At 38.8% G+C, this 27,752-nt stretch overlaps 1 protein-coding gene across 3 annotated transcripts in view; it reads right to left on the bottom strand.

The window, feature by feature from the left end:
- The window catches only part of LOC122790141 (vascular endothelial growth factor receptor kdr-like), a 674,216-nt gene that overhangs the window by 75,009 nt on the left and 571,455 nt on the right, over window positions 1-27,752 (bottom strand). For all 3 annotated transcript variants that reach the window (XM_044057728.1, XM_044057729.1, XM_044057730.1), the window contains exons 23-24: window positions 17,233-17,355; window positions 16,996-17,107 (exon numbers count right to left, since the gene is read on the bottom strand). In XM_044057728.1, the coding sequence (XP_043913663.1) occupies window positions 16,996-17,107; window positions 17,233-17,355 (235 nt within the window). The remainder of the gene's footprint in view (window positions 1-16,995; window positions 17,108-17,232; window positions 17,356-27,752) is intronic.

Raw genomic sequence — 27,752 nt, 5'->3', positions numbered from 1 at the left:
TTTATAATTTATATTTTATACATTACTTTTCCAATATTTTATATCTTTACAATACTTGGTATTTTTAGTTATGATTATTTTTTTATCTACAGTGTTCTCTATAAGTATATCAAAATAAAATTTACCAGAAAATAAGAACTGCTTGACCCACCTAGGTTGCATATTGTCTTACCTAAAAGGTAATCTGAGTTTGTAAGTCAGTACCACAGACTTTCTGTCTCATGAGAATTATCATATTTGGATACCACACATTCTGGAACTCCCATCATCAATTTTAACTTTACAATTTTCTATGAACGTTTTTTTTTTCATGTATTAACCCTACTTCATATAAAAAAACTGCTGCCAAATACCTCTTTTGTTCCTTCATTTTTGGCATTTATTTTCATAGCAATGTTTTCACTCATTACTGTATGAAACACCACAGGTGGGCTAGCAAAGGACACACTGAGTCTGTATAGTCTGTCTAGGTGAAGCTGCCCCCTTTCCATCCTGTGCCTCCAGGAATCTTATGCTGTTTGATAGGCTTTCACAGTGTTAGCTTCTGCTGTAAATTCTAAACATTGACATCACCTATCAATCTGTCTCTTAGTGAAAAGTGAAAAAAATGTCTTCCCTGTATCTAAACTAAACATTGTAACCCTAATGTGTTAGTAGTTAAACTCATTACCTATATCAAAGTTAGCTAGTGTACTGATTACAAGGTCATATCTGACTGATTCAAAAGCTCATTTAAGGTCAGTACTCCTGGCATAAATGGAGGTATTAGTTAATAGGTCTGTTTGTTGTTGTTTTTTTTTTAATTTCTGTTGTCTCTTAGTGTTTAGAGATGTATTCCATTAACTGGCTCTACAGTAACCTTTTTATTATTTTACCTACAGGGAGAAGTATAACAATTGGCCAGTGGTTTGATGTTGAAAAGGGGTTATTAAAACTGGGGGTTGGAACTACATTTTCATGTTTCCATGAGTAAAGGATTATGCCAATGGTAAGTCTTAGGGTAATAATGTTATAGTGACTTGTAAATGAACTTTCCATTTGGATAAAGTTTGGGTGCATTGTTGGGTGCTTAACTGGTTTATTTGTGTCAATATTCTGTAAATGTTGTATTACCTGCATTTTGGTGACAGATTTTTATGCTCAACTTCTGAGAGACTTGCTTGGCTACAAACATCTGCATTAGAAGCTGAAGTTAAGTAAAACTTCCAGTAGTGTATTTTAGTATTCTGTTAAGCACAAACTTGCAGTTTTATAAGTACTATATTTTCATTTTTTCGGTTTCCTAATTGTGTGTTTCATTGAACAGTTTGCTGTCTGTCTCTCTGCAGTTAGTTCCCCACCCACCCTCCCTGTTCTTGTGTTGGTGTCACTGGAATTGCCTGCCCCACCTGTAAGTCTGTATTAGAACACACTTTCTAGGTTCATCTCATTTGCTCACTTAACCGAGTACAGTGAGATCATATTCTGAGTCTAGTGTTCACTCGACTTAATACAGAGAGATTTAAGAAGGCCAACCCACTTAGGTTCTTCATTCCTCTCTCCTTGCACTTAAAAATGCACTTTACTCATCTGCTTTTACTTTATTTGTGTTTCCTCTTACTTAATTTTACTTTTCTTAAAAGTACTCAATTTTATTTATTCTCCTGCATTTACTACTGATTGGTAGTAACCTGATTAAATTGTAACTGTTATTCTAAGTCTTTTGATTTAAGCACTTGGGCTTCATACCGGTTGTTTTACATTAAGAAGGTTTGTGGTCTGCACTGTTGTGGCAGGACAGGTAGCTTACATCCTTCTAAGCTGGGAATTGCTGATTGAAGGCCCGGTGTCTGCTATTCTAAAAGTGTATTAGTTCTGGCTTAAGCACTTGCGCTTCAGGCCAGTTATTCTACATTAAGAGAGTTGTGGTCTGCATTCTTGTGGGAGGAGAGGCTGGATTCTGCCCTTCTGAGCTGGGAATTTCTGGTCACAGGCTGATTGTGCCTGCTTATTTGAACTGTTTGTTTCTGAAATTGGTGCATCTTGCTGCTGTAACATAGATCAGATACAGGCCTGCTGAATCTAACTTTGTTTGTATAACTTGAGCACTGATCCAAGTCATCTTTTTTTGGAGAAAGTTCCCCTGCACCCTAGTAGCAGGAGTGTGCAGTTAGAACTTATCTGATTGAAGACTGCTGGAACAGGGTTCAGTTTTGAACTTTTTTTCTGGTTAATTGGGTAACTTGTTTAAATCAGTTTGTTCGTTTTCTGTTGTTTATATATATATATATATATATATATATATATATATATATATATATATATATATATATATATATATTGCACTTTATTCATCTGCTTTTACTGTATTTGTGTTTCTTCCTACTTTATTACTAGGGTCATTGACTACAACTCTGATCTGCGATATATAACAATAAGTATCATTTTTCTGTGCATTTAAAGTGTTTTTTGATTCTATCTGCTTTATTTTCTGAAAAAAAAAAAAAAATATATATATATATATATATATATATATATATATATATATATATATATACACACACACTTGTTTCCCACCTTTCTAAGCTAGTATAGTCCAGTTTTCAGGCCAGTGCTGAATTCAGGGCTGTGTTACAAATCATTGTGTTTGCCCATACCTTACTTGGATAGAAGGAAGTTTCTCTGTTCACCTGTGAAAGAGGGGCTTTGAGAAGCCTATCTGTCCCTGGAGGAGTGGTTTCAGCCCAGAAATTACTTTATTGGCCATTTTGAGCTAATTTCTATGTCTTTCATTTCCCTGCTATAAATACCGCATTTGCGCGGTTTTGCGCTGGTTAGCTAGGGTAAAACTATTCCCGGCTCCACAAAGTCTCCTCTTCAATTTTTCCCTTGGAACTAGTCGAACTTTCAACTTAAGCACTCAAACCATTCATTTCTCAGCCTGGCACTTGCTCAAAACTTATAGCAAGCACTTGGAAACCCTAGCAATAGACCCTCCTGTACTGTACAGAAGGACAAGGCTGTCTATTCAACCTTACCAGCCATCCAGTAAAACAATTCACTGTACCTATCCAGGCATATCCAAAGGGAAGTTTCAGTTATACTCTCCAGTCCAACTGGTGAATCTGGGCATTTTGAGGCAATGTTACAGCTGCTTCATGTACACAGATAACCCTCTCCTCCTACCACCAAATACTAAAACATGTGAGAGATGCAATTTTACAGCCAAACTGGAGGCTAAGCTCTCTCAACCCAAAACTGGATCAGACAGTCAAGAGGAGAAGGGAAATACTTGCATCACACCACCAGTCTCACATAGACCGATTAAACCATCACCAGCAAAAAACACACATAAGTACATGAAAACATACTCTGAGGCTATAAATAAAAATCTGCAAAAACAAACAGAGACCTCCAAAGCAAACAACCAAGCAACCTCCATCCCCCAACACAAACCATGAAACACATACTTCACAAAACCAGTGTGCCATGCAATCACAGCCCTTAAGGCAAAATAACATACCCAACATACTAGTAATAGGTGACTCTATAGTCAGGCACATGTCTCACTCACTAGGTTGAATAAGGAGAAGGTTACTGTTTGCTGCCTGTCGGGTGCCAGGATCCACCACATAACACAAGCACTCGGGTCACTACAGAACAATTACAAATATGACTCTGTCATTGTCCATGCTGGTGTGAATGACCTGAGCCGTACCTCCCTGGACTACATGAAAAGAGACATGGAAGAGCTTTCTGATCACGTAGCCCAGGCTGGTATGACCCCGACCCTGACTAACATCCTGCCCTCACCGAGAATGATACCACGGTATAAAGAAAAAATTCTCTATTTCAAGAATTGGCCAAGGTTGTGGTGTCATTCAAAGGGGATCCAGTGTCTGTCCACCTGTAATGACATGCTTATTAAGCCACGCTGCTTCACTAGAGATGGCTTCCATCTGTCATCCTTATGCTTTCGAATACCGGCCAAGGCTCTTGCCACCCCCATAGTGCCTTTTTTAGTCAAGGCTCAAAAGACAAACCCACTGCTGTAAATAGCACAAGTAAAAAAAACTGAGGTAATGCTACTCAATGCCAGAAGTCTAAACCTCATAATGCACGCACTCGAGGCACTCCTCAGTATGGAGAAAATCGCTATATGTGCAGTAACAGAAACCTGGTTTAAGGCTCCAGAGAGCACCCCAGCACTACCAGGCTACAACTCATACCATATATTTTGGCCACAGAACCCAAACCGAAATGCAAAAGGCAGGGCCATATCCATATTCATCAAGGATATCCACACCTCCGGGTTAGTGGCACAGCACGATGCCTCAGAGATCATCCATGTGCAACTAACAATGGGCAAAACTGCAATTCAAATTGTAGCTTGCTACAGATCACCCACAATGTCCCAGGACCCACATTCCACATTTCTGGAAACACTGGGAAACATAAAGATCCTACCAAACACCCTAATATTGGGTTATTTCAATTACCCAAACATTAACTGGGAGAACTACTCAAGTACGAACTCCCTTGCCCAACATTTTCTAGAATTTATAAACTCAAACATCCTGGTTCAACTGGTCAAAACTCCCACCAAAGGTGACAGCATATTGGACCTAGTCATCACCAACTTGGGCGACCGGTGTTCCACACTGGAGGTCAACCACTCGCTGGTTAGATCTGACCATAAACAAATCACTTTGGATATCCACATTCTGCCCCCCACTCCCAGACAAGGAAACCACCATGAAAAACTTTTCAAAAGCAAACTTTGTCACTTAAGACGGAGGTGGAAAGTTTCAAAGCCCCCATGCTGAAGGATAATGCTGTCCAAGCTGCAAAATCCTTTACAAATGCATTCTACGGGCACCTACAAGAATGCATGGATCGTGCCATCCCATGCAAAACCAAGACTCACTCCTCCAAGAAAAGGAAAACAGTCTGGTGGACTCCTGCCATAAACAAGCTATACAATAGAAGGAGGAAACCAGTACAGAAAAGAGTAAAATCCCAAGAAGGGAAGCCATCCCTGATCAGTATCAGCAAGAAATTACGATCCCTCATAAAATCACCCAAGGCGAGCTTCAAAAGAAAAATTGCCAAGGACTCCAAAGATAAACACAAGGTATTCTTTAGCTATGTCAAGAATCTAAGTGGCAATGCTCAGATCTGCTCGGAGTTAGTGCAGAATGGCACAAAATACACTGAATCGACTGATATCGCCAACATCCTGGCAGACAGGTTCAGTGCAAACTTCACCCTCCTCTCGCCCCCAAAAGGGCCCATAACTATACCAGAAGCATGTAGAGTCCCTGAAATCACAGACACACAGGCTAAAACAGCCCTCTCCAAAGCCAAAAACACAGCATCAATGGGACCGGATGGTGCCCCAGGCTGCGTCCTACACAAGCTCAAAGACGAACTAACCCTCTCACCTAGACACACTGTTCAAACTCAGCCTCTCCACAGGCTACATACCCATAGAGTGGCGCACAGCAATGGTTATTCCACTCCACAAAGTTGGAGCCACAACAGACCTCGGGAACTATTGCCCTATAAGCCTGGCTAGCTTGATTTGCAAGGTTATGGATCGCATCATCATGGAACTCATTAACAGAGACATTGAGAACCTCCAAACACTGGACCCTACCCAATTCATCTTTGTTAAGGGCAGATCATGCCTCCTAAACCTGGTGGACTTCTTTGAGACAGTTACCAAGGCTATTGATGAGGGAAAGGTGGTACACAAAGCCTACCTAGACCTCACTAAGGCCTTCAACATTGTTCCCCATTCTGGTATTATAGACAAGTCCACCAGCCTGAACATAAACCCCTACATCACAAGATGGGTTGCCAACTGGCTCATGGACAGAACCCACATGATTAGAGTTGTGGAAGCTAGGCCCAACTCTAAACCGGTTACAAGTGTCGTTCACCAGGGCTCAGTCCTAGGATCCCTCCTGTTCAGCATATACTTCTCATAGGTACAGGCAAGCACAGGAGTACTATGGCTGACCAAGTTTACAGACGACTGCAAACTAGGGGCTATAATTGACTCTCCAGCTGACACAGACATCCTCCAAAAGAGTCTCGCTGAGATAGATACCTGGTGTCAAAATCATGGCCTCAAGCTAAATGCCAAAAAGTGCATAGTTATCCCCTTTGGAAAAAACAAAGTACCCACAAACTACCACATAGGTGGTAGTCCCCTAAATACTGAAGACATAATAAGGGATTTGGGGACCCAAGTAGATAGTAATTTCACCTTTGATAATCACATTGCCAAAGTGGTTAGAAAATCCTTCTATGTGGCCCACCTAATCACAAAAGGGTTCGCATCCAGATCAAAAGAGGTCATTGTGCCCCTCTACTCATCACTCATCAGACCCATCATAGAGTACAATGCCCCATTTGGGATTTACCTTACAAGACACCTGCAACAGCTGGAAAGACCACAGAAGTATCTCACCAAGAGGATCACTGGCATCAAACAGATGTCCTATGCAGCTCGACTGAAGAAACTCCAGCTGTTCTGTTGCATATCGCCTACTCAGAGGTGATCTCTGCCTGACATACAAGGCCATGTCCAACACAGAACTGATGGACATGCTCCACCTAAAGAAAACCTTATCCCCTTGAGCCACATGCTCTAGGGATCTAAACTTTACCACAACAATAAATAGGATGTGCTGGAGGGATAGATTCCTGTCCCAGAGACTTCCCATGCTTTGGAACAAGATTCCAATATACATTAGGCAGAGCTTCTCGCTAACACTCTTCAAAAGAAACCTTGACGAGTGGATGGGAAACAGAAAGTTTACCCCGGGGATCACTTCAGTGGCTCTGCTGGACAGAGGCACAGGGAACTAATCTAAGGGGGCAGCGAAAGCCAGCACATTCTGGCTAGGCTTATAAATGCCTTTGGGCAGATAGCCTAGAACCTACCTATGAACCTAAGGCATGAAATGAAATTGTCAGATAATAAAATGTCAGTACAGTTTCTGAATTTGAGGCATTGTGTAGCTGATAATTATGTAATGTTTGAGATGTTGACAGTGAAGATGCAATTTTTTTTCTATTTCATAAAGTAGCTCAGGATGAAGGATGGCTTGACTATTTCAGGTGAATTTTGGGTCATTTCTCATAGTTTTTAAAATTCCACAGAACTGCTTTGGGGTATCTATGCATGACTTTTGACTATTTATTATAAAGCTTTTGCAGCAGTTGTGGCAATGCACGCCTGCTGTTTGAGGCTGAAGTAAATAAGTTTGGTAGCTTTTTGATAAGCAATGTAGACTAGAGGCATGCAGTATTTGTAACTCTCATTTGCCTGACAGGGAAAAATCAGTTTTATACTGTTTCTGGAATAATATTCAGAAAGGTAGAAAATGCAGGTGTGGGGTTGCTGTCATTATAAATAATATCCCAATTAATAGCTGCAAGTCCTGTATCTAATACTTGCTGTGATGAATTGTTTCTGGGTCCTGTAAAAAATATTCTTGGCAGTTGTTTGGGAGTTTTTAATGATTAATAAGTCATAAATGACTTGTCACTGAGGGAATTAGATAAAATGGTTGTATGAGAACAAATGTATGGGAAATGTTTTAACATTACATCAAACAGTGGTGAGTTAAGTATTGTAAGAGATGTTCTTGTTGGATGTTTAACCATTTAACTGAGGTCATGATTCTGAAAGGCCTATTTAGGTGTCTTTATCAGCCTAGCCAATTCAGGATGAGGTCTCATTGAATAATGAGTTTGATTTAGGAAAATGTCTAGATAATAGCTGTACAAGGGTATTGAGGCTGGGGCTGGAATGTATATCAGAATATGATTGATCTTTGACTTTTTCCAAAAGTAATTTCAACCATAAGTCAATTTGAATCAGAGTTGTCTTGAGATGAGTTACTTTCAAGTAGTGTAGCTTGTATTGTTCTATTATTCTTAATCAGCAGTAGGACAAATCTCTGTCCTAGTTCTAGTGCTGTAAAATAGAGATGGTTATCCCTTATAAAGCATGATACACAGTAATCATATTTTAAATAAGATTCATTGATGGCCAGTATATTTGGGTTATGTTGTGAGATTAAGGAATCTAGAGTTGAGTATTTGTTTTTTTAGCAGCAGAATACAGCCGAACATTTCTTAATAAAATATACTGCTGCCAAACATGATTATGACAGTTATGAATAATTTTCAGTTGTCTGTTAGTGCACTTATGTTATATTTCAGTATACCGTACACATCTGCTCTTACAATTACTATATAAAAAAAACTAAGACAGTCTTACTTTGCTGCCATTAAGTTTTGAACCTCGGCTGCAAGTAGTGTAGGGTTGCAACTTGACATGTTTTGGGCAAACTGCATTAAAGTGGATGACCCCTCACCCCAGATATATTATGTTCATTGTACAGTAACACTATATTATCTATAGATATTATCATCCAGCAAAATAGTACACAATGGTGGAATGCCGCAATTAATGCATCTGGATGTTTTGCATGAAATGGATGTTGCTAAGGTCATGTAATAAGCCTTCACCTGCAGTCACTATAAGGCATGCTATAGCAATCTTAACAATGGGGTCACTGAAATAAATTTCCATATGTTCTTCGAGAATGTTAGTTTCTACACGTGCAGACAATATATTATTATAAAACTGGATTAGTTTAATAGGATAACACTGCAGAAATGTACCTCATAAAAACAACAGTATTCAGCTATTGCAGTAGGTCACGTTATATATGACTGTTGTGCAAGGTAGACAATACAAGCAGGTGTAAAATGTCAGTAGAAAATTTCATCCTGGAGGTTAGTACATCAACCCTGCAAATAGTACAAGAGAAATGCAACACCCCTAAAGATAGTATAAGGAAAGAGATAGAGCACCCTGCAGATAATATAAGGAGAAATAACAGCACCCGCGCATATAGTATAAGGGGAAATAGAGCACCTATGCAGATAATATATGGGGAAATACAGCACCTATGCAGATAATATATGGGGAAATACAGCACCTCTGCAGATAACATAAGGGGAGAGATATAACACCCTGCAGACAGTATAAGGAGAAATATGGCACCCCTGCAGATAATATAAGGAGAAATACAGCACCCCTGCAGATAATATAAGGAGAAATACAGCACCCCTGCAGATACTATAAGGAGAAATACGGCATCCCTGCAGATAATATAAGGAGAAATACAGCACCCCTGCAGATAGTATAAGGAGATATACAGCACCCCTGCAGATCATATAAGGAGAAATACGGCACCCCTGCAGATAATATAAGGAGAAATACGGCACCCCTGCAGATAATATAAGGAGAAATACGGTACCCCTGCAGATAATATAAGGAGAAATACGGCACCCCTCCAGATAATATAAGGAGAAATACAGCACCCCTGCATATAATATAAGGAGAAATACAGCAACCCTGCAGATAATATAAGGGAAATATGGCACCCCTGCAGATAACATAAGAAGAAATATGGCACTCTGTAGATAATATAAGAAGGAGACATGCACAAGTAACACTAAGACAAATACATTGCTCATTAAATATGTCACAGATTAGATGTTGCATCAGCACTGGTGTCCTTCCAAAGTGCCTTCCCAGATCATTAGCAAACCCACAAATTACTAGGGTGAATCAGTAAAACATATTCAAGTTTTGTGCAAATCAAATGCAGTCAAGTTGAGCAGTCAGTGTGTTTAGAAAAATGCTTTACAGAGAATAAAAAAAGAGCAGTTAATTCTAGGCTATTTCATTGAGACATAATACAGGATGTTATACATAAAGACACTTTAACATACCCTGATGAAAGCTGTATTTCATTTTTGGCCCTAAGTATGTAGTGTCCATAAAACCAAAACCTAAATTTAAACAATTATTTCATACAAGCTCAACACTTTTTCAGTGAAACACAACATTGCAACAGCAAGGATTAAGTGGCAGTAACAAAATAAACTGAAAAACTCAAGTATACTTGGTTATAAAAGCAAAACCACCTTTAATAAGCTCTTTCTTTAAAAGCCTTATACACATCAGATTATATATATGGATTTCTGCCCTACAACACTGCCATGGTCACATTCTGATAGTATTTTAAACGTATTTAGTTTTTTTTTTGTCTTTGACAGGTTTATCATACATTTGCAAGGTAACAATAAATAAAGCTCATGGCCTCACGTGAAATCAAAACAAAATTTCTACCAAAGGTACAAGAAAGACTGATAGCATTTGTCCAATGAAATTATGGGAGACCCACCGTAACACAGTAGCTATTGAAAAAAATGTGCTGCCATCATCATGAGAAGCACATGACCATAAAATTTCCATTCATCAGCATTAATCCTACCTGCCCATTCTCTAACGTGTAATAAAATAAATCAAACTTCACATAAGAGCACTTATAAATTTCACAACATTTCTGTCCAACTGCCATACTATGATAAACAATTTCACTAATCAAGTAACAACTGAAGTCACAATAGTTCCATTTTAACCATTTAGGATTAAAATATTATGCAATCCATGGAAGAATATGTAGGGATGGGGCCCGTTAGGGTGGAGTCAGAAACATGGCACTCAGGTTGGTGAACCCTGACACTGAGTTGTAGTCCTATTGCTAGACCACAACTAATGATTAATAAAGAAGGCTCCAAATGAAGCAATCAGAATGGCACACTGACCTGTAAGCCCTCTCTGTCTGAGTGAGTCACTGTCTGTGTAAGCTGACACAGGCTTTACATTAGGAAGAAGGCAATGCCATTCACAAGTTCAGTATCACTGGCATATAGAACTGCCGAAACCACACAGATTAGCTAAATGTATGTTGTCCGTGGACAGAGTCATTATACAGGTTTGACAGAAATTATAATGTGCATTGCACAGTCATAGCTGTGACTTAGCTGTATGCTTTTCTGAATTGTAGATTGTTTACCTACTTTACTTAGCACAAACCGTCTGTACTGAGTAACAAAATATCATTATGTGGCCTCTGCTCTGAATGAAAGGCAGCCGTTTCACTTACAATATCAACTATAATTAACTGCGTGCTGTTTAGTCAACACATAATTGACCCCAAAATCTTTAAACACTCCAGTATCACAACAAATGAAAATCAACACATCATACACCACTACTAAACATATATATTTATTTATATTTTGCAGATTTCAAGTCCTACTGCAACCCCAAGTGTGGGTTAAGTCCTCACACCCACAATCATGCTGTAAACTGACTGCTATGTCACACTATGTATAGGAAGACTGGAAATGGTGTAAAATGAAAACAAAACTCACTTGCCGCCTCATTGTAATATAGAGCGCCCCTTCACAATACTACCTCGTTGTAATACAGAGCACCCCTTCACAATACTACCTCGTTGTAATACAGAGCGCGCCTTCTCAATACTTCCCCGTTGTAATACAGAGCACCCGCTCACAATACTACCTCGTTGTAATACAGAGCGCCCCTTCACAATACTACCTCATTGTAATACAGAGTGCCCCTTCACAATACTAACTTGTTGTAATACAGAGCGCCCCTTCACAATACTGACTCGTAATACAGAGTGCCCCTTCACAATACTACCTCATTGTAATACAGAGCGCCCCTTCACAATACTACCTCATTGTAATACAGAGCACCCCTTCACAATACTACCTCGTTCTAATACAGAGCATCCCTTCACAATACTACCTTATTGAAATACAGAGCGTCCCTTCACAATACTACCTTATTGAAATACAGAGCGTCCCTTCACAATACTACCTAACTGAAATACAGAGCGCCCCTTCACAATACTACCTCACTGAAATACAGAGTATCCCTTCACAATAGTACCTCATTGAAATACAGTGTCCCTTCACAATACTACCTCATTGAAATACAGAGCATCCCTTCACAATACTAACTCATTGAAATAGAGCGTCCCTTCACAATACTACCTAATTGAAATCCAGAGTGTCCCTTCTCAGTACTACCTCATTGAAATATAGAGCATCCTGTCACACACAGCTGCAGACTGGGTTCCCAAGCAGGTGCAACTTATAGTAATTCTATTTCATTAAAATATAAATGAGTTGAAATATGGATCAGTCATAACATTAGTGGTACATGCCAAGGCAGCAGTTATGTTGACTGTTACAATCAAGTTCTATTACAAAAAATCAAAGACCAAAAACACTTGGTGTAATTTTTGAAATCAACACCCAAAAAATAAAGTCCACAGAGGATGAAGTGCCTTTCTACAAAAATTAATATCTCTACAATATAAAAGCAAAGAAAGGCGCACACACAGCAAAATGCAGGATAAAATGTCAATGAAGTGAGCACTTTCATGTCAGGTTTGACGCTTCTTCAGACTTTCTAATAAAAACACCTAAATATATTTATTTAAATGCCTTTCCATCAATTCAAACTGACCAATTATAACACTTCACCTGTTAAAAGTTTCAAATGAGCCTCATATTGAGTAAAATCAAAACACCGTAGGAACATAATAAAACAAATTGGTTAGTCTGAATTGATGTATAGGTTTTTAAATAAATATGTTCAGGTGTTTTTATTAGAAAGTCTGAAGAAGCGTCAAACCTAACGTGAAAGCTCTCACTTCAAGTTTTATCCTGCATTTTGCTGTGTATGTGCCGTTATTTGCTTTTATATTGTGGGAAAAATTTTTGAAATGCTCAATATTTTTTAATCTGGATTTCAGAAGATACATCTATGTTCCTAGATAGCTACAAGTTCTATAAATATAAATTTTAGTTTACATAACAGCAGTCTTTATGCATGTAAGTCAACGCATGTAACTCTTTCAAAACATTTCTGATGAACCATTATGTATTTAAGTAATATAAGTGATGGTTTCTAAATACTGCATAAATCACCCTTCCAAATGAATTAAAATTAAACATAGCTTTTGTCCTGTATAACCTTGCAGCACATATTAATGTGTATACCCATCAGAGCAGAGATACAGATGTCATTAAAGCACAAATTATTTTTTACCTTATTTTGGTAAAGATTAGAGAAGAGGGAATATTTCCCTTTACATATAGACACACACACACACACACACACACACACACACACACACACACACACACACACACACATACACGTGTGTATCAAGTTTTTGCCTCACAGCAAGAGGTCCTGTGGTTTGATACTCAGTTGTGATGCCTTCTGTGTAGAGTCTACATGGCCTCCCTGTGTTCACATGGATGTCCTCCAGGTTCTCCAGTTTCCTTTCTCATTCCAAAGACAGGTAGTAGGCAGATTGGACACTCTGAACTGAAAATAGGTGTGTGTGTGTGTGTGTGTGTGTGTGTGTGTGTGTGTGTGTGTGTGTGTGTGTGTGTGTGTGTGTGTGTATGTAATGTGGAAGAACAGCTGTGGTATGGCTAGCTACTTGGTAGGGTGAAAATTGGCTACAGATTGCTGGTTTTGCAGTGACACCCCGACTCCATGTGCAAAAATGGGAAAAGGATTTTTTTGATGTATATGTGTGTATAAATATATACAGATATATCATATAAACACTGCACACATATGTATACATAAACAGACGCACAAAGTTAAATATATATAGATATGTAGGTGTGTTTGTATGGATGTATGTAGGTACAGTGGATATAAAAAGTGTATACACCCCTGTTAAAATGCCAGGTTTTTGTGATATAAAAAAATTAGACCACAATAAATCATTTCAAAACTTTTCCCACCTTTGTGATCTATAGCCTGTACAATTCAATTGAAAAAAAAAATCTGTTAGGGGAAAATATCAAAAATAAAATGCGTACAATAAGCTGGTTGCATAAGTGTGCACACCCTTAAACTAATATTTTGTTGAGGCACCATTTGATTTCATTACAGTATTCAGTCTTCTTGGGTAGGATTCTAACAGCATGGCACATCTTGACTTGATAGTATTTGCCCACTCTTCTTTGCAAAAGTGCACCAAATCTGTCAGATTGAGAGGGCATCTCTTGTGCACAGCACTCTTCAGGTCACCCCCAGATTTTATATTGGATTTATTTCTGGGTTCTGGCTGGGCCATTTCAGAACTTTAATTTTCTTCTGGTCAAGCCATTCTTTTGTTGATTTGGATGTATGCTTGGGGTCATTGTTGTGTTGAAAGGTGAAATTCCTCTTCATTTCCAGCTTTCTAGCAGACACCTGAAGGTTTTGGGCCAAAAAGTGACTGGTATTTAGAACTGTTCATAATTCCCTCTACCTTGATTAAAGCCTGACTTCCAGCTGAAGAAAAGCAACCCCAAAGCATAATACTGCCACCACCATGCTTCACCGTGGGGATGGTATTCTTTTGGTGATGTGAAGTGTTGTTTTTGCACCAAAGGTACCTTTTGGAATTGTGGCCGCAAAGTTCAACCATTGTCTCATCAGACCATAATACATTTTCCCACATGCTTTGGGAGACTTGATGCATTGTTTTGCAAATTTTAGCAGGGCCTAGATGTTTTTCTGTATAAGAAAAGGCTTCCGTTTTGCAACCCTACCCCATAGTCCAGACATATGGAGAATACAGGAGATTGTTGTCACGTGTAGTACACAACCAGGATTTGCCAGAAATTCCCCCAGCTCCTTCAGTGTTGCTATAGGTCTCTTGGCAGCCTCCCTGAAAAGTTTTCATCTTGTCTTTTCATCAGTTTTGGAGGGACATCCAGTTCTTTGCAATGTCACTGTTGTCCCATATTTTCTCCACTTTTTGATGACTGTCTTCACTGTGTTCCATGGTACGTCCAATGCTGTGGAAATTTTTTTGTACCCTTCTGAGTGATACCTTTCACCAATGAGATCCCTTTGATGCTTTGTAAGCTCTCTGCGAACCATGGCTTTTTCTGTAGCAACTGAGTAAATGTCAGTAAAATCCTACTAGGACAGCTGAACTTTATTTGGGGTTAATCAGTCTTTTTAATTGATGGCAGGTGTGTACCCAAGAAGATGGAATGTTGTAATTAAATCAAAAGGTGCTTCAACAAAAAATTAGTTTGTGTGCACACTTATGCAACCAGCTTATTGTACATTTTTTTTATCTCTTTCCCCTACCAGATTTGTTTATTTTTCAATTGAATTGTACAGGTTATAGGTCACATTAAAGGTGGGAAAAGTTTTGAAATGATTTATTGTGGTCTCATTTTTTTATATCTCAAAAACCTGGCATTTTAACAGGAGTGTGTACACTTTTTATATCCACTGTATGTGTATGTATGTATGTGTGTGTATAGACCTTCATTTGCATGACATATATTTCAGGCAGCCCATTTCCCCAACAGTTAATTTGCCCGACAAGTAGAAAAGGCAAGTAAAAGGTATATATATATATATATATATATATATATATATATATATATATATATATATATATATATAATCCGTACGGATCCCCGAATGGAGACATCACTGAAACAGATTCGGCCGGGCATACTTGCGCGAAAGTGCTTTTCACCAAAGAAGTACTTTTGCGTAAGTATGCCTGTTGCGAAGATTGCACTACAGTAGGGATAAGGGAAAATTCCCTTTTCCCCACTGTAGTGCGACCTCAGAGTGAGAATATTAAAGTAGGGGGTGTGGGGGGTGCAAAAACATAAATGCAATGTATTTTATTTTTAACACACTTTAACAAAAGTGCTTTTTCAGTGAAAGCACTATCGTTAAAGTGTGTTCTGTGATTGTGGATCCGGACTGTTGAACTTTTTTTCAATAGTCCTAGATCTATCTATATATATATATATATATATATATATATATATATATATATATATATATATATAAAACTACACACACAGATTATAATGATTTAAGGGACATCCTTAATTACCTAAAGGTTTACAAGGCATGATGACAAGAATGCATATCTCATTTTCAAATAAAATTAGCAAATGAGGTGGTGACACATGCTCAGTAGAGGTATGCATGAGAGCCTATTTTTAAAAAGTACCTCTTATTACCTCTATGTAAGTGAAATTGGTTGGAAAGTAACCTACCCAGTAACAGACCTACAAGTTGCAGCTCTAGAATTTTCAAAATAAAAATATTCAAAATTTGTTAGACCTCACTTTGTGCATCCACCTACACTTTCACAAATACACAAAGTGAGCATACCAGTTATTACTAATGATGAACTTTATCAGAAAACATTAATAGGGGATTGCAACTTAATGAAATCCTTGTTAAATTTAATACAGTTTTTGATACTGTACATCATAATGTAATATTATGAAAAGTAGAAAGAGATGGAATAATCTTTGTATGCAATGGATGGAATCATGACTGAGTGGTGGTAGGATGTGCAAAGTAAAAAATTAAGAAGTAATTGTTTGCATCTATTTTAAGTAAGAACACCCCTATAATGATGCATAAATGTCATAGGCAGACAGGGCAGTGGTGAAAGACAACACTAATTCAAGCAAAAGGCGCCTACAGTGGTTTTGCTGAGACCCGTACTCCGCTTCATGCTTGCTTAAATTTTACAGTAGTGATAACTCACAAAACCATGTTTAGTATACTAAATTTGCTGATGTCTTGTTTTCTGGGTGATTGCAGGCAACAATAGCACTTTTATATTTGTTCACAATGTCCTAGAAAACTTTTGAATGATGATATAAAGGAAGTAAGAAGAGATGTAGAACCCTATATTACAGGAGACCTGATCATGCACTCGAAGGCTTTAGGCATGATTACCTGCTTGAGCATACTGAACTAAAGTAATTAAGATGCTTAACAAGAGAGCCACTAAGACCTGTCTATAAAGAGGTGACAGCACTATTACTAAATGAATATGGTGGATTTGTACAAAGTTAATGCATCTTTAGAATGGCATCACAGCAGCATTTAGAGATGTAACTAAACAAGAAAATGGATGCTGTATTTTATTTATGACTGTCACAGTATGTTTTATAATGACTGTTATTATGGCTCTTATGAATCATTGTTGTACTATACTGTATTTGTAGTTAATCATTTGGTATACTTACCTAAAGAGAATATCTCCCAGAGCAGAACACCAAATGACCACACATCACTTTGGGTTGTATAGACCTTGTCAAAAATGGATTCTGGTGCCATCCATTTCAGTGGAAGCCTGGCCTAATAAGCAAAAGTCCAAAAGAGGGATAGCATTTATATATTCATAACATTGTGTTTGTTTATCTGTTTAATTGCATGCTAAACTCTGGTTTCCAGGTTGTTAAAAAGTGCAACAGTGAGCTTACATCTCCTTTCCGAACATAGTCAGGATCTTTGTAAATGTCACGTGCCAGACCAAAGTCACAGATCTTCACAACATTGTTCGCAGCCAACAAAATGTTCCGAGCCGCCAAGTCACGATGGATACACTGTAATATAACAATTAAAAGATTAAGATATAAAGCTGTTGTGCATATATATTACATATATAAAGGTATCAGACAGATTAATCAGAGGTAACAAAGCTTTAAAGTGAGACTTATTTTAGAATGTATAGATATACACACACACACACACACACACACACACACACACACACACACACACACACACACACACACACACACACACACACAAAAATGCAAACTCTGTTCTAATTTGGCCTGGAAATGTAGCCCTGTGTTATGTGCAAATTTTGGCAGAGAAACAGCTTGTACATTTATCTAATCTGTATGACACTGAATCTGTTTCGGGATATATAATTCAGAAAGAGTACAACAGTCAATTAACATCAGCTTCATAGCTTTTCAGAATGTTACCTTTCAAAAAATGTTATACCAAACACGTTTCACCTTTAAAGGAGCTCTGTATCTAGGATTTCAGGCAGTTGCTGAGATCACCCGAGCTTGTATCATAATAGTTTTTCATGTCATTATTATTTCAGTGACATATATGTGAGGAAGTAATGCTCCTATGTATCTATGCATTAGCTGGTTGATTACCTGGTTCCTTGCAAGAAAGGAGGCATAGGTTTGCATTGCCCATCAGTGGCTGCTCTTTTTCTGTGCTGTAGTGACTTCAGATTGACAGAAATAAAGTAAATGAGGGGTTGGGGGCCAAATTTCATATAGGAGGTACAGCCACTACAAATACTTTTTCTTATTAATATAAATATGAATGCATCTGCTGTGAGCTTCTCTTCACTAAAATCCATGCAATATTAGAACTGTTTGCTTAGTTACTGCGATCCAAACATGGTTGTTTCCATGACAATAGTGGGGACAGTCTTTTTAAACAATTATGCCCAAGACAGTGCTCCCAAGCCAAGTTTGAAAAAGGTTCCTATAGATCAATGCTCTGCCACTCCAGTTAAATTCAAATGAATAAAAAAAAAAAATAAAGAAAATAAATAATCCCTTTACTCTAAGATGGGGTAATGTTGAAAGTGCATTTAGAACTCTGTATACTGGAGATGATGAATTACCGTGGCAAAAATGTTACATTATATATTCTTGTACATCTATTATGATGATGTGCGATGTCAATAAAAAGCACACACAAGATATTTGTACATGTCAAGAACAGGATAATATAAATGAGACTAACATATTTGTGACAACTCTTTTATAAATCTACTAGGAAGCCATATTCCCTAGTTCCAAAAGTTACAGCCATAAATATAGCCCTACTTCATACAGTCTTGCTTTCACTCTGCAGACTGATATAAAATATTTATAGCTGCATTTCAGTTAAAAGGAGGAAGGGCTGTGGACTTTACAACAATAGAAATAGAGTTCTGATCTGAACTGTTGATATGTGATGGTAAAGCAAAGATACAATGCCACCCCCCCAAAAAAAAAATAGTATACATGAGTCAGGATGAGTTAGGCTAGGTTTTCTGCTGGCATAAGCTACTTGAGAAAAACACTGCACCTAGGAAACTGTTATTAACTAAAATTCATTCACCATCTACATCACCTAGTGCAGTTTATCAGTCTTCCAAGTAGAAAAGAAACCCCCTGTTGTGCTCTTCTTAAAGTAACAATCAAATAAACTTTTTCAGATGGAGATTAAACAGACAGGAGATGTAAATAATATCTTCCTGGGTCTATTTAATAAGATCAAAAGACCATACGATCTATTGCAAAAAAATAAAATTTCAGAACACTGAACTGGCTTCTCCTTTGGAAGCTGGTATTTTTTGAGGTAGGGTGTTTGCCCTTTCCCAAATGTGGAACAATCTCCCCCGGCTAAACTACTGTTTTTTTTATGATAACGGCTCCAGAGGTGACGCTGGTTTGACATTCCAAGATATAATTTTCTTGGATTCAATCATATGGTCTTTTGATCTTATGAAATAGATCCACGGTTTCCTATAAATGCTTACAATATTTGGGTCAATATTTCTATGTAACCATAGAAATCTATCTATATGTCACATCTACTTCAGTCATCTGGACATATTAATAATACCTGAAAAATCCAAACTTATTTTTACTGTACTTTATCAGTTTAGCACAAGAATACACAATATGTTAACAGAAAATCTTTCAAATCAAATTTAAGTACCTTCCTACGAAAAGCAGATGTGTGCTTTTGAAAATAATCTATCCTCAAAACTCCTTAAAAGTCTGCAACGGTGAAAGATGCTGAACCAGACACCTGGAGATGTCATTAGTGGAATAACTAAAGTGGGGATGTTTAGTAGTTAACTCATGTCTTCCAGATGTACAATGAAGCATTGTAATTGCAATTTTAACAAGTATTGTGCAGTCATAAATTATCACTATGAAGGGTCATTTTAAAGGTCATGAAACTGACAAAAACTAAAGCGTACTGGACAGTACAGCACATGGTATACAGAGCAACACCTGTTGAACCAATTACTATCCAGTGCAGGTTAACATTAAAACAGAAAGAAGCTAGCCTTACGGCAAGAAAGTGCATTACAAGGGGCGACCTGACAAGATGGGACTTATTGCATTCAGAAGTACATCAGAGATATGTGGAAGCAAAAATGTAAGACATCTAAGCAAAAGTAAATCAAGCTAACATGGTGACAACTATTTACTGTGTAAAGAAACCATTTAAAGAAAAATAAAAGCTAGGATATTATTACTAAGTAGACAAATATTTTCATCCTTGCTTTTACTTCAACTTGGTACAGTTTATAAAAGAACAAATGAAATAATAATATAAAGAATAAAAAAAATCCATTTTAGAATGCTTTTTGAACCTCTTGATGCCAGTGGTTCTGTCAAGACTTAGCCCTTTACCATTCAAAGAAACTGTACATACATGAAATCAGTTTATAAACAAGTGGCTCGCAGATGGTAGAATGGGGTAGAATATTTAGCTGCGTATCAGAAATGAATAAGGGTCCCGCTTTGTTTATGGCTTTTAAGTGTTGCAGTTCTACACCATCATCCCATGGCTGCTGATTTTTCTGATGGGTACTCCGTTTTTACAGGTCTTGGATAAGCACTAACAGTACCATATTCAGGCTAACAAGCGCCATGTGAAGTTGGATGTAAATTGAAATTCTTGAAGCTTTGGTCTGACTTTGCTGATTGTTCTAGGAGTAACTTCAACATTTAGATTTTAGACTCATTTTCTTCAGATGAATAACAGCCATACTGTTAAAACTAAAATGCTGTGGGATTATGAACCATATTTTCAAAAAATATCTGAGGTGGTGGTGCTGCGGTAGCTTTGTCGCCTCACAGTAAGACGTCCTGTTCGATTCTCAGCTAGAGCGTCTTTTGTGTGGAGACGTGTGAATGGACGTACCTTCATTGAAGGTTGTGCGTCAGGGCTGGCAACCTGGCACGTAAAAATCTACTGCCAATCATTAGCGGACCGGAGTTCTGCTGTGGCGACCCCTAACTGGGAAAAGCCGAAAGACACAACAACAACATCTGTGCAGTAATGGACTGTTTATGATTTCTTTGTTTCTCTGTTTTATGAGATGTTGTTAATTACTAGTTTATCAGTACTTAATTCAAATTTAAAAGATACAGTTTCAAACAGAAAAATCTGAATCATGAGACATAATTTATAAGGAGTGGTTCATTGAGGAATCATGTGTAACTTGCTGACTTCCTATAAATCCAGCATTTTATACATTTAAGTCCTGCTTCATGAAATCACAACCCAGAGTTGTTCAAATCACTACTTCATTGTAAAACATAAAAACAAATACTTTATAGGTGATCTAACATTTATTAGCAGTGTTCAGGCTCTCAGATTTATTGAGGATCAGTAGGTTAAAGCTACACTGCTATAAACATTTTAATGACTGATGAGTTGTTACTTCTGTCTTAATAAAATTACATTTCATCCTGTTCATATCTATCATTAACTTGACATCTTAGTGCCTAAAGATCTGCAAAATGGTAATGTTCTTTACATTTCACTTTGTACAAGACTGTACTTAGTAATAGGCTCTTTAATATAAAATTTTTACTATTCATTAAATGTCACTATCAAAACAAATGCATGGTTATTTTCTAACTAATTATTTCCTTATTTATTTTATGCACCCACTGTTACACCTTTTGCTTTCCAAAGGTATACATTACTTTTGTATGCTTATTCAGTTTAATTACATGAATTTAAAACAACTTAAATATTAGGGTCAATATCAGAAATTAGAAGTAAATGAAAGCTGAATTATCTTTCTTTTAATGAGTATCTTCCTTTATATCAGGAAACAATATAGATGGACATAAGTTCAAGCAAACAGATTGCAAAGAAAAAAACTGATATGACTGAAGGGTACAGGGTAATTTAGTAGAAGAATAAAAGAAAGAAAGAATGTTTCTTCAGAGTGGCGAAACTGCTTGTAATTTCAAAATACTACATATCATCCTGATTATGAGACTTTATTTAATGGGATCTGATGATAGAAATGGCAGATGAGATGCAATATCTGATTTTCTTCAGTTTTCAAATGCAAAACCAGACAGTAGATTAATAACAGTATTGTTTCATAGGTTCATAGGTTCATACTAGGCTATCTGCCCTGGGGCAATTATAAGCCTAGCCCGATTCTGTATGGCTTACGCCACCCCTTGATTTGAGTATACTGTGCCCTTTAAGGTTTAGTTTACTGTGCCTCTGTCTAATAGTGACACGGGAGTAATCCCTGGGACAAACCTATGATCCCCCATCCACTTATCGAGATTCTTCTTGAAGAGATTCAGTGAGGTGCTCTGCCTCACATGAACTGGAATTCTATTCCAGAGCGAAGGGAGCCTCTGGGTTATGAACCTGTCCCTCCAGCAAGTTCTATTTATTTCTGTGCTGAGGTTCAAGTCCCTCGAGCATGTGGCTCTAAGGGATTTAGATTTACTGAGGTGGAGCATGTCCATTAATTCTGGATTTGACATAGCTTTGTATGTCAGGCATAGATCGCCTCAAGTAGGCGGTATGCAACTGAGTAGAGCTGGAGTTTTTAACCGAGCAGCATATGGCATCTGTTTGAGACCCTTGATCCTCTTGGTGAGATACTTTTGGGGTCTTTCTAATTGCTGCAGGTGTCGGGTAAGGTACATCCCAAAAGGGGCATTGTATTCTATGATGGGCCTGATGAGGGATGAATAAAGGGGCACGATTACCTCTCTTGATCTAGATGTGAAACCCTTCGTGATGAGGTGGGCTATGTAGAAGGTCTTTCTAACCACTTTGGCAATGTGGTTTTCAAAGGAGAGATTGCTATCAACTTGGGTCCCCAGGTTCCTAATAACTTTCTCTGTACTTAATGGGTTTCTGCCTATGTGGTAATTTGTGGGCACATTGTTTTTGCCAAAGGGTATGACTATACATTTTTTGGCATTTAGCTTTAAATCATGGCGCTGGCACCAGTTATCTGTCTCTCTGAGACCTTTTTGAATGATGTTTGTGTCAGCTGGAGAGTTGATTATGGCGCCCAGTTTGCAGTCATCTGCAAACTTGGTGAGCCATAGTCCTCCCACGTTTGCCTGTACCTCGGAAAGGTATATACCGAACAAGAGTGGTCCCAGGACAGAACCCTGTGGGATGCCACTTGTGACCGGTTTCGAGTCTGACATGGCTCCAGCAACTCTCACTCTGTGGGCTCTGTCTTTGAGCCAGTTTGCGACCCATCTTGTGACATAGGGGTTTATATTTAAGCTGGATAGCTTATCTATGATGCCCAAGTGGGGTATTGTGTCAAATGCCTTTGCAAGGTCCAGATAGGCTGTGTGGACTACCTTCCCTTCATCTATGGCTTTGGTGACTGTTTCAAAGAAGTCAACCAGGTTCAAAAGGCAGGATCTGCCCTTGACAAAGCCGAACTGGGTAGGATCTAGTGTCTGTAGGTCCCCAATGTCTTTGTTTATGAGCTCCATGATGATCCTCTCCATAGCCTTGCAGACTAAGCTAGTCAGGCTTATGGGGCGATAGTTTCCAGGGTTCATAGAGGCTCCACCTTTGTGGAGTGGGACCTCTGTTGCTGTACGCCATTCTGTGGGCACATATCCTGTAGTGAGGCTGAGATTGTATAGCTGTTTTATTTGAGGGATTAGTTCCTCTTGTAGTTCATGTAGGATGCAACCTGGGACACCATCTGGTCCCATGGAAGCAGTGTTTTTTGCTTTGGAGAGGGCAGCCTTCACCTGAGCATCTGAGATGTTTGGGAGGCAGCCCTCTGCTGGGATAGATACTTGCTCTTTTGGGCGGGAGGGGGTGGAGGAGTTTGCACTGAACCTGTCTGCCAGGATATTGGCGATGTCTGTGGGTTCAGTGTATTTTCTGTCGTTTAGAATCAACTCAGAACAAGTCTGGGAGTTGCATCCCAGGTTTTTAACATAACTGAAAAAAGCCTTATGATTGTCTTTGGTGTCCTGTGCAATTTTCTCTCGAAGCTGGCCTTGGAGGATTTTATGAGGGATCGTAATTTTTTGCTAGTACTGATCAGAGATGCCTTCCCTATTAGGGATTTTGCTCTATCATGTAGTAGCTTCCTCCTTCTGTTGTACAGTTTATTTATGGCAGGGGTCCACCAGACTGGACACCTGCCTTTGGATGATTGGGTCTTGGTTTTGTTTGGGATAGCATGATCCATGCATTCCTGGAGATGTCCATATAATGCATTTATATAGGATTCTGGAGTTTGGGCTGTAGTTTCCACTGGCCCTGGGGCCTTGAAGGATTCTACTTCGGTTTTGAGAAGTGAGAAGTTCGCTTTTGAGAAGTTTTTCACTGTGGTTTTCTGGGCTGGGGGTGGGGTCGGGATGTGGACATACAGTGAAATTAATTTATGGTCTGATCTTACCAATGAGGGATATACTTCTGGTGTGGAGCATAGAGTCTCCATGTTGGTAATGATCAGGTCTAGTATGTTGTCCCCTCTTGTGAGAGTGGTGACTAGTTGTTCCATAGCATTTGAGTTTATAATTTCCAGGAATCTTTGGGCTAAGGTGCTGGGGCTTGAGTAGTGCTTCCAGTAAAGGTTTGGGTAGTTGAAGTCGCCCAGTGTAATGGTGTTTGGAGAGATCTTCATGTTCTCCAATGTTTTCAGGAAAGCCGAATGGGATTCCTGACTTTGAGAGGGTGGTCTGTAGGATGCTATAAACTGAAAAGCAGTCTTGCCCACTGTTAGTTGCACATGGATGGTCACCGATACTTCGTGCAATGCCACTAAACTGGAGGTGTGGATATCCTTGATAAATATGGAGACTCCCCCTCCTTTTGTGGTTCGGTCCGGGTTTTGGGGCCGAAAAGCATGATATGAGGTATAGCCTGGTAGTGCTGGGGTGCTCTCTGAAGCCTTGAACCAGGTTTCTGTCACTGCACAGATATCGATGTTCTCCATACTGAGGAGAGCTTCGAGTGCGTGCATCTTGAGGTTAAGACTTCTGGCATTTAGCAGCATTACCCTTAGTTTCTTGTTCCTTGTGCTGTCTATGGGGGTGGGTTTGACTTTTGAGCCTTGCCCAAAAAAGGCACTATGGGGTGGCAAGAGCCTTTGCCAATATCCGAAAGCCCAGTGGTGACAGGTGCAAGCTGTCCCTAGTGAAGCAACGTGGCTTGTCGAGCATGTCATCCCAGGCTGACAGACACTGGATCCCCTTTGAATGACACCAAAATTTTAGCCAATTGTTAAAATTGATCATTTTGTCTTTGTACTGTGGCATCATTCTAGGTGAGGGTAAGATGCTGCTCAAGGTCAGGGTCATACCAGCCTGGGCTACATGATCAGAGAGCTCCTCTATGTCTCTTTTCATGTAGTCCAGGGAGGTACGTCTCAGGTCATCCACACCAGCATGTACAATGACTGAGTCATATTTGTATGCTTTGCAGTGACCTGAGTGCTTGCGTTATGTGGCGGATCCTAGCACCCAACAGGCAGCTCACTGTGACCTTCTCTTTATTCAGCCTGGTGAGCGGGACGTCAGTGTGTCTGACAATAGAGTCACCTATAACAAGAGTATCAGGTGTGTTATTCAGCCTTAAGGGCTGTGGCTGCTTGGCACACTGACTTTGTGGGTTATGTGTTGTGTGTGTTTTGTTTTGAGGTAGTGTTTGCTTGGATGTCTGCTTTGGAGGTCTCTGTTGCTTAGGTAGATTTTTATTTAGAGCCTCCGAGTATGTTTTTGTGTATTTATGTGTTTGGTTCGCTGATGTGGTGGGACTATGTGATACTGGAATTGTGTTGTGTGAGGTTACCTTCTCCTCCTGACTGGTTACACCAGTTTTGAGATGAGAGAGCTCAGCCTCCAGTTTGGCTAAATAATTGCATCTCTCACATATATTTGAACCTGTTTGGAGGAGGAGAGGGTTGTCCGTGTACATGAGACAGTTGTAACATTGCCTCAAAATTCCCTGATTCACCAGCTGGACTGGAGAGGAAACCATTGACTGACCTTTGGACATGCTAGAGTAATAGGGAAACTGAATTCCAATAGAGGACAGGGTAATCGTAGAGAGTATAAGAGTAAGTAGTGCTTATGGTTTAATAGTGCTAACTTGTAGGATTACTTAATTGGACCAGTGAAGGGTTTTAGAATGAGAATATGGTGTTTAAATTGAGAGATAGAGCAGTTCTAAGGGAAAAAGTGAAGAGCAGACCTTGTGGAGCCAGGAATAGTTTAAACCCAATTAGGTGGCACTGCCCGCTGTTGCGCTATGCACAAAAACGCGCAAAACCGTGCAAAAGAAGGTTTTAAGAGAGGAAGATGAAGGAGTTAGGAACTGACCCAAAATGGCCAATAAAACTACAGTTTCAAGTCAGTAACCACTCCCACAGGGGCAGGCAGGCTGCTCAATGTTTTTCACTGCCACTGATCAACAGAGAGACTTTCCTTTAGCCCAAGCAAAAAATGGCCTCACAGAAACTTACGAACAGTTCAAGAACAGCAAGCCTGTAACTGAACTTTTTTAAATCTCAGAAAAGTGGGAAAAAAGCAAGATTTTTTTGTTTTTTTGTTTTTTCAGAGATAGCAGAGTTTAACAAGTATCAACAAGTTATAACAGTGCAGTAAATGACCCCACACAAGAGTGCTAGGCCAAAGACAGATAAAATGCAAGTTTTGAGAAAAAAACGATTTTAAAAATAAGTGCAAACAGGAAATTCAGTAAACAGCTCTAGGTTGTGCTCTAAATACAGTTACTAATGCAGAAATCAAATTTAACAAGCCAGAAAATGCTCAAAATAGGTGGCTATACAGAAAAACTTAGCAAATAAACAGAGGAAAAATACTTAGTCTCAAAAGTGGCTCCTTTCTTCTCTCAGTATTTTCTCCTCTTGGTGGGTGCTTCACCAACAGCCAACAAGCCTGAAAAGACGCCAAAACTAGGAGGCAACCAGGTTTTAAGAGAGGAAGATGAAGGAGTTTTGGAATTGACCAGAATGGCCAATAAAACTACAGTTTCAAGTCAGTAACCACTCCCACAGGGGCAGGCAGGCTGCTCAATATTTTCACTGCCACTGATCAACAGAGAGAATTTCATTTAGCCCAAGCAAAAAATGGCCTCACAGAAACTTACAAACAGTTCAAGAACAGCAAGCCTGTAACTGAACTTTTTAAATCTCAGAAAAGTGGGAAAAAAGCAAGATTTTTTTTTTTTTTTTCAGAGATAGCAGAGGTTAACAAGTATCAACAAGTTATAACAGTGCAGTAAATGACCCCACACAAGAGTGCTAGGCCAAAGACAGATAAAATGCAAGTTCTGAGAAAAAAACGATTTTAAAAATAAGTGCAAACAGGAAATTCAGTAAACAGCTCTAGGTTGTGCTCTAAATACAGTTACTAATGCAGAAATCAAATTTAACAAGCCAGAAAATGCTCAAAATAGGCGGCTATGCAGAAAAACTTAGCAAATAAACAGAGGAAAAATACTTAGTCTCAAAAGTGGCTCCTTTCTTCTCTCAGCATTTTCTCCTCTTGGTGGGTGCTTCACCAACAGCCAACACGCCTGAAAAGATGCCAAAACCACGAGGCAAACAGGTTTTAAGAGAGGAAGATGAAGGAGTTCTGGAATTGACCCAAAATGGCCAATAAAACTACAGTTTCAAGTCAGTAACTACTCCCACAGGGTCAGGCAGGCTGCTCAATGTTTTTCACTGCCACTGATCAAAAGAGAGACTTTCCTTTAGCCCAAGCAAAAAATGGCCTCACAGAAACTTACAAACAGTTCAAGAACAGCAAGCCTGTAACTGGACTTTTTTAAATCTCAGAAAAGTGGGAAAAAAGCAAGATTTTTTGTTTTTTCAGAGATAGCAGAGGTTAACAAGTATCAACAAGTTATAACAGTGCAGTAAATGACCCCACACAAGAGTGCTAGGCCAAAGACAGATAAA

The sequence above is a fragment of the Protopterus annectens genome, chromosome 15.part0, assembly GCF_019279795.1.
Source record: "Protopterus annectens isolate FY-2018-M chromosome 15.part0, PAN1.0, whole genome shotgun sequence".
NCBI classification, from domain to species: Eukaryota; Metazoa; Chordata; order Ceratodontiformes; family Protopteridae; genus Protopterus; species Protopterus annectens.
Note: the sequence above shows the minus strand (reverse complement) of the source record. Positions and strands in the feature narration are given on the sequence as shown.